Source organism: Planococcus citri, chromosome 2, assembly GCF_950023065.1.
Source record: "Planococcus citri chromosome 2, ihPlaCitr1.1, whole genome shotgun sequence".
In the NCBI taxonomy this organism is placed as follows: domain Eukaryota; kingdom Metazoa; phylum Arthropoda; class Insecta; order Hemiptera; family Pseudococcidae; genus Planococcus; species Planococcus citri.
The window spans coordinates 6,651,427-6,663,266 of record NC_088678.1 but is presented as its reverse complement, the minus strand read 5'-3'; the positions used below and the strand labels follow the sequence as shown (position 1 = coordinate 6,663,266).

Here is an 11,840-nt window from a genome sequence, read left to right as displayed (position 1 = left end):
TAGTCGATTCCTATTTCCCAAGTCTCAATCCGCTTGATCATCTACCTATCTTCTTCCGGACCCATTTTCCTTAATACCTACTCGATAAAAACCGTCACTTTCTTGCAATAAAAATCCTCTTTTTCTGTAACCCTAGATATCACAATTTTGATAGGGTTTCCCGAGGGGGGCTCGGGGCTCGGGAAACCCTAAAAATACAAACGAATAGTTCATTAAATCAAAAATAAAAAGTAGGTACCTACTTGTAAAATGAAATAATAACTGAAGAACCGCCATTTCTTCTTTGGTATCAGTTGAAATTGAATGTGAACAACCGATATGAAAAATAAAGATTGCGGGGTAAAAATAAATTGGTCAAAAAACAAAGTCTATGTCTGTTGTCTACAATTATTTTTTGAGGTGGACAATAACGTTTTCAAAATAGAAATAAAATAAATTTTAGCAAACTCCGCAGCAGGAAGATTAATACTGCAAAGAAAACAGTTTTGAGAGCAATGTGTGCATAGTACAACCTGAAAAACATGAAATCTTGTTTTAGTAAAGGTTTAGATAGACATAACTTCAGTAAGGTACCTACTTGTATGAAATATTTTTGATTTTACCTTCTCCATTTAATTCTGGCTGCTGGTAAGGTATGAATATCGTCATTGGCAAGATACACGCGTAATCCTAACCCCATCGCTTGTAAGAAATATTCCCACGAGAAATCAGCCGCGTTGAAGAAGAAGAGTTGTTTATCTTCATTGGATAACTTTTGCCAGAGTTCCTGAATATTGTTATTTTTAAAAACCCAATGTCGAGCTCTAAAATACGCCGTAACTTCCAGTGCGCGGTTCAATTTTTTATAAATCTTGGTTAAACTGTCCGGTAAACAGAACATTAAAAAAATCAGTACGTAATTAGGTAGGCACTGAGTAATCAATATAGATATAGGTATCTTTAACACAACGTACACTGGTTTTTCTCCAACGAGATAAGCTAGAAAATCCAAGAAATAAGCAGGGATTGTGTGCATCAGGAACGATAATATCCTAAATAGGTATTTATTATCCGTAAGTATCACCGAGTAATACCACATTGCTTTTATGGCGGGCCATTCTAAGGAAAAATGAGCGAAACGATTTTCTAATTTTCCGCAAGTTATGGGATTTTGAGTTCCGCTGGAATAGTTATACACAGGAATATCCACATCTCTGAAATACAATAGCGAAAACCTTAGTTTGAATTCTTCATAATTGTTTCAAGGTAATGGTAGTTAGGTCGTCATGTGACCTGTAACAAACTTTTTCTCCGATTTCAATTGATCATATTTTTCAGCGGTAGCTTTGGTCGCACATATCAAACCATTTATTGCTAAATCCACCGGAACCAAATCCAAACAGTTTTTATCGTAAGTTGCTTCGTAAACGTGTAATATTCCGGTTATAAAAGCTAAAAATGATCCAATTGGTCCATAAAGGTTATCTATCCAACCACGAACAGGCTCTTGGTAGGTTGAAATGACTAAAATTTCATAAAATTGGTAAACATATGCGAGATCAAAACTTGATAATAATCGAGGAAGAAGGAAGGATTTTTTTTGTTGTGGACTATTTTAAAAGCAGATACCTAGTTACCTACTTACCTACAGTAGGTCGAAATAGGCCGATTGGTAAATCTTGACTTTCATTTTTCACTACACATTCGGCCAATGCCTTTGTAAACGAGTATGTATTCGGCCATTCGCCCAATATTCTAAAAAAATATACAATACATTTCGTAGTAATCCCTTTGTAACAGTTAGATATGCAAACATTACACTCATTTATAAATAGTAGAAGGATAAATTACTTGGGTGTTTCGAAATCAACTTCTGAATCATTCATTTTGGTAACTTTATTTATCACCTCCATGTAATCTGCAGGCATATCATAGAATTTTTCTTCGATTATTTCGGAATGATGACAAAAAGAAAAAGCTGTCGAAATGTACATCATCGCCTATTTAAAACAACATATGGTATGTGAATTGAAATAAGTAGATAAATAACGATGTGTAAGGACGTGGGAGAAGTTAGAATGCATTCTGCAGAATCAGAATGATTTTCTTGGAGAAATTCACACTCATTAGCAAAACCGAGCAGCTTTATATCTAAACAAATAAAAACGATGCCTAGTCCTTCTAAAACATCTCTAAAACACTACACAACCGTTTTTCGAGTATTTCTTAAAGTTAAAGTACTCGAGTAAGGCTTTTTACATCAAAAAGCACCTATAACTATTTTTTCCAAAATATTAAAAATTTCATATTCCTTTTTTTCTTACTCAAAGGCTATGACATGTGACGAAATGAGGCATACGCCATATTGTAGCCCATCTCGAAGAGGACCTTTGACAAAATTTTCCAATGAATCCTATGTTAAATATTGGAGTAAAAAAATTTTATTCAACTTGTGATTTATTTCAAAAATATTCAAAACGTTATATTATTTTTTTTTCTCAGTCAAAGGCTATGACATGTGACGGAATGAGGCATACGCCATATTGTAGCCCATCTCAAAGAGGACCTTTGGGAAAATTTTCAAATGAATCGTATGTTAAATGTTGGAGTAAAAAAATTTTATTCAACTTGTGATTTATTTCAAAAATATTCAAAACGTTATATTATTTTTTTTTCTCAGTCAAAGGCTATGACATGTGACGGAATGAGGCATACGCCATATTGTAGCCCATCTCAAAGAGGACCTTTGGGAAAATTTTCAAATGAATCGTATGTTAAATATTGGAGTAAAAAAATTTAAATCAAAGGAAACTTGTGATTTTTTTTCAGAAATATTCAAAACTTCCATATTATTATTTTTTTTACTCAAAGTCTATGACATGTGACGGAATGAGGCATACGCCATATTGTAGCCCCTCTCAAAGAGGACCTTTGACAAAATTTTCAAATGAATCGTACGTTAAATATTGGAGTAAAAAAATTTTATTCAAGTTGTGAATTTTTTTCAAAAATATCAAAATTTCCATGACGGAATAAGGCATACGCCATATTGTAGCCCATCTCAAAGAGGACCTTTGACAAAATTTTCAAATGAATCGTATGTTAAATATTGGTGTAAAAAAATTTAAATCAAAGGAAACTTGTGATTTTTTTTCAGAAATATTCAAAACTTCCATATTATTATTTCTTTTACTCAAAGGCTATGGCATGTGACGAAATGAGTCATACGCTGAGATGGGCTACAATATGGCGTATGCCTCATTCCGTCACATGTCATAGCCTTTGAGTAAGAAAAATCATAATAATATGGAAGTTTTGAATATTTTTGAAAAAAAAAATCACAAGTTTCCTTGGATTAAAATTTTTTTACATCAATATTTAACATACGATTCATTTGAAAATTTCGTCAAAGGTCCTCTTTGAGATGGGCTACAATATGGCGTATGCCTCATTTCGTCACATGCCATAGCCTTTGAGTAAAAGAAATAATAATATGGAAGTTTTGAATATTTTTGAAAAAAAAATCACAAGTTTCCTTGGATTAAAATTTTTTTACACCAATATTTAACATACGATTCATTTGAAAATTTCGTCAAAGGTCCTCTTTGAGATGGGCTACAATATGGCGTATGCCTCATTCCGTCACATGTCATAGCCTTTGAGTGAAGAAAATAACAACATGGAAATTTTGATATTTTTGAAAAAAATTCACAACTTGAATAAAATTTTTTTACTCCAATATTTAACATACGGTTCATTTGAAAATTTTGTCAAAGGTCCTCTTTGAGAGGGGCTACAATATGGCGTATGCCTCATTTCGTCACATGTCATAGCCTTTGAGTAAAAATAATAATAATATGGAAGTTTTGAATATTTCTGGAAAAAAAATCACAAATTTCCTTTGATTTAAATTTTTTTACTCCAATATTTAACATACGATTCATTTGAAAATTTTCCCAAAGGTCCTCTTTGAGATGGGCTACAATATGGCGTATGCCTCATTCCGTCACATGTCATAGCCTTTGACTGAGAAAAAAAAATAATATAACGTTTTGAATATTTTTGAAAAAAATTCACAACTTGAATAAAATTTTTTTACTCCAATATTTAACATAGGATTCATTTGAAAATTTTGTCAAAGGTCACCTTTCAGATGGGCTACAATATGACTTATGCCTCATCCCGTCACATTTCATAGCCTTTGACTGAGAAAAAAAATAATATAACATTTTGAATATTTTTGAAATAAATCGCAAGTTGAATAAAATTTTTTTACTCCAATATTTAACATAGGATTCATTTGAAAATTTTGTCAAAGGTCCTCTTTCAGATGGGCTACAATATGGCGTATGCCTCATTCCGTCACATGTCATAGCCTTTGAGTAAAAAAAATAATAATATGGAAGTTTTGAATATTTCTGAAAAAAAAATCACAAGTTTCCTTTGATTTAAATTTTTTTACTCCAACATTTAACATACGATTCATTTGAAAATTTTCCCAAAGGTCCTCTTTGTGTTGGGCTACACGATGGCGTTATCCTCATCTCGTCACATGACATAGCCTTTGACTGAGAAAAAAAATAATCTACCAGTTTGAATATTTTTGAAATAAATCACAAGTTGAATAAAATTTTTTTACTCCAATATTTAACATACGATCTAATTGAAAATTTCGACAAAGGTCCCCTTTGAGTTGGGCTACACGATGGCGTTTTCCTCAACCCGTCACATGACATAGCCTTTGACTGAGAAAAAAATAATATAACAGTTTGAATATTTTTGAAATAAATCACAAGTTGAATAAAATTTTTTTACTCCAATATTTAACATACGATCTAATTGAAAATTTCGACAAAGGTCCCCTTTGAGTTGGGCTACACGATGGCGTTTTCCTCAACCCGTCACATGACATAGCCTTTGACTGAGAAAAAAATAATATAACAGTTTGAATATTTTTGAAATAAATCACAAGTTGATTAAACATTTTTTAACTCCAATATTTAACATACGATTCATTTGAAAATTTCATCAAAGGTCCCCTTCGAGATGGGCTACAATATGGCGTTTGCCTCATTCCGTCACATGTCTTGGCCTTTGAGTGGGGAAAAAAAGAATGTAGAAGATTGAATATTTTTGAAAAAAAATACAATTACCCTCAGCTGGAATAGTCAGAAATACTTGAAAAGTGCCTATATACTGTTAGAACAATGTTTCAGAATGATTGCGTACTGTTTTTATGAGTTCGGACAGAATGTTGCTCGGTTTGGCTGATAAGTGTGAATTTTTTCGAAAAATTCATTCCAATGCTACAGAATGCATTCTAACTTCTCCGACGTTAAGTAAGGGTATCACATTCGAAACGTCGTACAAGAATTCGCCTAGTATTACAGCAACCCAAACTACGCAAGTATAATTTGCTTTTCCGACGACAGAAATTGAAGGGGTGAAATTTTTTGGTGCCGAAACTGCCTATAGAAACCTGATCGTAATTCACTTCTCTCTCTCCAAAAAAAAAAAACAGCTGATGAAAAATTTACCTTCAGATTTTTGGCACGTTCAGCCAATTTCAATACATGTCTAGTGCCGATAACGTTAATTATAACGGCCAGCTTGAGTGCCTCATCAAACCGTACCGTAGCCGCTCCATGAAACACAACGTTGACTTCTTCGGCAAATTTTTTCTTATTTTCGTCAGATAGGCCTAACTCCGGCTCTTCTAAATCACCATTCATTGCAGATAGCTTTTTATAGGAATCAGGAGATTCGTGCTTGAGTCTTTTGAAAAGCTGCGCATATAAATACGAGTAAGTATCACAACGTACATTATTAATAGGTATACCACCTATATTGTTTTAAAAAACATTGATGAATAATAATATGTGTAGGTATAGGTAAATTAAAATTACTCTGTCTTGAAAAATAGCGTTGATTCTTTCATCGGAAGTTTGTCCTTTTTTATTTCGGACCAATAAATAAATATGCTTTAAATGAGGACATGAACGCAGCAATTTTTCAGTCAAGATTTTTCCCATGAAACCGGTACCTCCGGTGATGAAAACGGTTACATCGCGAAAGAATTCTTGAACTGGTGTGCCGATTTCTTCTTTTGGCACTATACGAGGAGGGTTGAAGTTTCTTTCACCTAATATTTCCAAAGGATCTCTGGGATATTCCGGAGTAATTATACGTTTCAGTATTTCAGCATCGTATTCGTCCACTTGAGCTTGTCCTTTTTGAACCATGTTTCTAGGATGCGTATCCGGTTGCTATTTTTAATGATGGTTAAATTGTATCTGAAACAATTTTCGAATATTAAATAGGTAATTATAATTGATAAATTAAGGTCATTTCATGCCAAATCGGCGAATTTTTGCACGAATGGGTCTTCGATTTTTTTTTAACCAGATCGTGTGAAAGTTTTTTTTTTTTTAATGGAGCTATGGAGCTTCGAAGTTTTCCAAAATGGTCGAAAATGGAAAATTTCAGTTGCAAATAGTTCCGGTTGTGAGTGATATAGAATTTTGAACTCTTTTTTCAAATTGTAGTACTTTGAGAGGGTAATCGACAAATGATGTCAAAATCAGTGTTACGACTTTCAAGAACCTAAAAAAAAATCGATTCAAAAACTTATAATTTAAATATAATCATCATGTCCACGAGTTAAATTTTATGAAAATATTCTGTTTCAGTCCTGTAGAATAATACATATTAAAAAACTAAACGGATGTTTTTTTTTTAATTTTCGAGAAAAAAATGAAAAAATGAAAATTTCTGCATTTTTGAGTTATTATTTTACCAATAAGTATGTTTTTTTACACGAATTTTCAAAAATCTGGTTTTCGGGCGTTTTTTTTAATCTCTTTTTTAAACACTTTTTAAATCCCCACCACAAACTTTCAAAACATCAGAAGTCTTCTCTCTTCGAGTAAAATCCAAAATCCATTTTCAAGCTACTATCCTAGCAGATTCTCGTGGATTTTAAATCTGCCAAAATCCAGATTCTCGAATATCTGCCAAAATTTGGTTTTTGGACGTTACGCGGTTCTCACATAACTGAATACCCAGTATCTACAAGGAATAGTTGGAAAGTGGTAGAGACAAAATCGAAAAAAGTTGGGAGGTGACGTCAAAAAATGCTGGAAAGAATTTTGGGTTTCTGACTCGAACTCCACTTTTTTTATGCTACGCGTTTGAAAAAAGTCAACATAATGTAAGTACATACATACTATTATACATAGATACAAATTACTTGAAAATGTCGAAAATGATTTTTCGACATTATTTCAGATCTGACTTTTAGGAATTTTAAAGTTAATTTCTGGGTATTATGGGAAACCGTTTAAAAAGTAATGAATTTCTTCTAGCACTGAGCGTCTAAATTTTGAGACTATTTCAAAGTTGAAAAAAAAATGGCTTTCTGACATTTCGTCAGGCTTTCGAAAACTCAGAAAAATCCTGTAGAGCTTTTAATATCGATGAAATTTCTATCAAAGTACTAAAAACCAGTATTTCCTCTATAAGTACACGGATGAAAAATATAATGATGTACCGACCTTAGAGTATTAATCTGGTTAGAAAATGTGCACAAAATCACTTCACTTTTTCACAGCAGCAACATAACAATACCTACTCGTACCTATGAGTAGGCCCGTATCAATATGTAAGTAGGTACCTAATTAAGAGCGCTTTTTTTTTATATTCTACGACGAAGGTCGTCGAATTCGTTATTAACGTCACGTAGAAATTGGCCTGCCTACCTACGTACCTACTCGGTTTTATTATGATTTCACGAAAAATTAATTAGCCGGACTCGCTTAGAATTTTAAAAAACCATTAACGAAATTTTGAAAAAGTTGAAATCAGAAAAACCGAATTCTTACATTGAAATTGAAGTGAAGATGAGCATTCCAAAACGTGCTTAGTCCACAAAAATCAAAAATGAGTTTTCAGCGATTGCGATTTCTGTTGGTTGGGATGTGTACCAACATGTAGAACATGCCAAAAATGGAAACTCCTCTTTTTAACGTGTTCATTCCAAAACGTGCTTAGTAGATGACCATATTGATGTGTGATATGTCGAAATGTATATTTTTGAGGGTGTAGATCACGAATTTGACAATATTTTTTCCGTAGGGGTGAATGATGGGGGATGAAGGGGTGAAGACGGTGAAAAATTCAAAATTTTGAGAGATGGTAATAGACTTATGGCCGGAGGGACTTGATGGGATATAACTAGTAACAAGCACGATGATTGACTCCTGGAATTATTCACCGGGAATAATTCCTCAAAGGGGCCAGACTAGCTCAAACAGCAATAAATTATTAACACTCCCGTAAATATATAATAAATAAGCAAACACCGTAGTGACTCACCAAATACCATATATTTTGGAATAACAATTATGAACGATTCACTTTAATACACAACTGATTATTACCGCAAAGATTATAACAAAAAACACCTTAACTCTAATGAAAGAAGGGATCGAATGAACGACCTTAAGGGTCAGTTATTAACAGTACTATTTGTCCGCGAATTACGCTACTCTGCGTCGACTCAGGATAGCGAACTGGCTTGGGATATTTGCTCATATCCTGGTCTAGGACCAGGACATCGCGAATATCCCAGTGTTACCAACCTGTGTCTCCTAATATCCCTCACGTAGACAATGTAGGCATGGTAGTATATCACATATGCCCCCCGTGGGTTTACCCTTAGGCAATCCACGGAGAAACACACGGTAAGAATGTATACTACCGCGTACCTAATGTCATTGTCCTGTAGGACACCCCAACTGCCCCCCGTGCGTTGCTACGAGGATAGGCGAGACACGTTGGAGTGTGTGTAATTTTGTGAATATGAGAGGCTCATTCAATATCTCGTAGGTAGCCCCAAGTGGCTTTTCTTTCGAAAATCCCTTTGGGAACCCTCTACCAGAACCTGAGCAGAACCCCCATTATCAAAACAAGGTCGAATGTGTTTTGGTGAGAGATACTTGATGAAGATAGACTGGTCAACACTTTTCTGTTTTGATTTTAATTCTTGATTATCAGGAATTAAAATGTAGAGTCGCAACATTTGCAGAGTAATGCGTAAAAAAAAATATAAAAAAAATATATGAATTAAATCTAGAGGGAATAGAATTATTTCGATACAGTTATAAAAGTGGAAAGTTTTGACAAGATTATCGGTTTTTGGTGGTAGTGGTCAAAAAAAAAAAAAAATATATATCTAAAAATGATCAATTAGAAAAGAAAAAGGTTTTTTTTTTTTTAAAAATAAGGTATATGTCTACTTCAAGACGATGTAATACAAATATAAAGAAAATGAAATAAAATAAAATATAGTGTATCTAATGTATTTCCCAAAAAAAAAAAATATTTCTGACGATGCCAAATTATTGTAACATATCTGGGTAATGAAATAAGAAAGATATGATGAGTAAAAAATATAATAATGAAGAAAAATATTTCAAATATTTGAGAAAAAAAGAAAATAATATATTTGATGTAAATAATGAAGTAAAACTCTCGAAACAAAAAAGAAAAGAAAGAGAGAAATTAGAAGTAAAATTATCCGAATAATTAGTGGGCAAAATTGTTTTTTGTACATGTGTCGAGTATCTGTATATTCGAAATATATTGGCAGCGCGCTTTTACGTAAGTTTAGATAGTTCAGATGTACGTTACCCCAGGTTTCGTCATTTAAATCTGCGGTTCTGAATGCTTCGTTACATCGTATAAATTGGGAGTTGGTATATTTTGTTCGATATCGCCTTCTGCCCAATTTTCGTCTGATAGCGGGGTTGAATCGTTTGAATATTCGGTCGCAGTTATCGCCGCAGGTTCATTCGTAGGTTGCAAATCGTTGGTTTGTAGCGAAGTTCTACGATAGAAGTTAATGTCCGCTGATTTGCCTAGTGACACGTTGGACGTCGATTGTGAACGGACGTTCAATGTATTCTCGAAATGGAACGAGCTGTCTGGAGTCGTATTCAGAGCGTTGAACGATTGTCGTGTACCAATGCTACCTTCCCAGGTTTTTAGGCTGGTATGTGTGGCGAAATCGGCACCCAGACCGTCGATTGAAGAAGTGTTTTCGAAATTGCTCGTATCCATGGCGTTATTCTGGTCAGTATAAAAGCCCAGCGGGTTCTGCGAGTTGTAGGCTACGATCGGTTGCGGTTGATTTCCTGTCGCGATACTTTGTATTGGCTGGGAAGTAGTCGCTGGTGTTGTCGGTGTCATCGACGCCGTTGACGTTGAAGCTGTATTGTTGGCCTGTGTCGTTACCGCGGGTGTTTCGGTGGCGGTAGTTGACGTGGTTGTTGCGGCTGGTTGTTGGATGTTGCCGTTGTAGGCCGGTTTTGGCGGCGGTACGTAGTTCTTTGGCGGCAGCATCGTACGTACGTCTTCTTTCTCGAGTTTTACGCCATTTCGAATTTCACCGACGACTTGTGGGATGAGAGCCAATTTAATCGCTTCGGCGACGTGTACGTATTTCTTCATATCGTAGTTCGGGCCGTCGGAAAAAAAGGTTACCTTGGAGCTTTCTAGCTCAGCTAGAAAGTTCCGCTGTAGGGAGTAAATGAAGTTGTATTTACTACCCCAATCGGTGTCGAATACTTCCGTGATTTTAAATTTTGACGCATCCGGAGTGGCATTTCGTAGAGGTGGAATTATTATGAGTTCTTTTACTCGTTTGCGTTGGAGTAGCGATGCTAAGTTTTCCATCGCATTCTTAAATGACTGCTGGCTTGTTCCGTAGTAAACATCCATCGTGCCTATTGTTACCAGCATTCTCTTCGGTAAGATGTGGAAACGCGTAAGTTGCGTTACCAGATCGTTCAGCGTATACTTCGCGTTGTATAATACGTCATTTAGGCGTATTTTACATTTGCTGTTGCGTAGTACGTATTGTGCTAGGTACTTGGCATGGCAGTCTCCGAGGATGGCGATGTCGCATGCGAGGATTGCTGACGTTTCCTCGTTACGGTTATCGATTAAACCAGCAGCGGTAAAGTACTCTGGGTAAATATTAAGCGGGTAGAACGGGATTATCGTATCAGAACTCATAAAAAATCGTGTACGAAAACGAAGGTGTGATTTCCCTTGCGGCAAACATTGTTTTTTCGCAGCTTGGTCAGGACTACGTTCCTGCGACGTATTACTAGATCTATCGGAATACTTTCGTGTCCGGTTGTACGCCGCTCGTTGTTGCTGTTCATATGCGTCTTGGAGTACTCTTTGTTGATTGTTGATACCGAAAGGAGTTCTCCGTGTATCCGCATTCTGAACTTTCGGAATGCGCGACTGTCCCGATGGTGGCTTGCCGTTGGTATCGTACGTTAAGTCGATACTACCCAATACTATTGGTTCTTTCTTCGGAAGAATTGGAGCTTGCGTGGCTGGCGGTGCTTGCGTGGCTGGCGGTGCGTGCTCGGATTGCGATGCGTTCGATGAGCCAGGTACGACGTTGGTACTAGGATGGTAGTCGTTAAATAACTTATCGTATTTGCGTTCCTCGATACGCAGACGATGTTCGAGTCTCTCGATTTTGCAGTTCAAGTCGTTGATCGTTGTTTCATATGATCGGCGCGCATTCTCGAGGTTCTTGACTTTATCGTTGAGGATCTCGTTGTCCGCTTCGAGATCCTCGATGACGTCTTGTTTTTCGAAAAAATTCGTTTCCACGAATTTTTTCTTCGCTTGGAGGTTTATCTTGGTTTGCTCGCATAGCATTACCCCGCATCCTTCTCGGGAACAGGGGGCGCTTTCGGTGCTGCTGTCTGATAACATTTTCTGCACACATGCAGAATGATACAGGTGTTGACAGACGAATGTTGCTAGCGTCCCCTCTG

The 11,840-nt window shown here is 35.7% G+C and overlaps 1 protein-coding gene across 3 annotated transcripts in view; it reads right to left on the bottom strand.

The window, feature by feature from the left end:
• Window positions 1–373: 373 nt before the first annotated feature.
• LOC135834355 (fatty acyl-CoA reductase wat-like) overlaps window positions 374–11,840 on the bottom strand; it is a 29,839-nt gene continuing 18,372 nt past the window's right edge. For 2 of the 3 annotated variants that reach the window (XM_065348217.1, XM_065348215.1), the window contains exons 2-9: window positions 5,886–6,272; window positions 5,517–5,765; window positions 1,831–1,979; window positions 1,625–1,734; window positions 1,284–1,503; window positions 954–1,193; window positions 603–860; window positions 374–512 (exon numbers count right to left, since the gene is read on the bottom strand). In XM_065348217.1, the coding sequence (XP_065204289.1) occupies window positions 416–512; window positions 603–860; window positions 954–1,193; window positions 1,284–1,503; window positions 1,625–1,734; window positions 1,831–1,979; window positions 5,517–5,765; window positions 5,886–6,221 (1,659 nt within the window). In that variant the 5' untranslated portion in view covers window positions 6,222–6,272 and the 3' untranslated portion in view covers window positions 374–415. Of the gene's footprint in view, window positions 513–602; window positions 861–953; window positions 1,194–1,283; window positions 1,504–1,624; window positions 1,735–1,830; window positions 1,980–5,516; window positions 5,766–5,885; window positions 6,273–7,532; window positions 7,639–11,840 lie in introns of those variants that run through there. The other variant, XM_065348216.1, reaches the window with a different exon arrangement.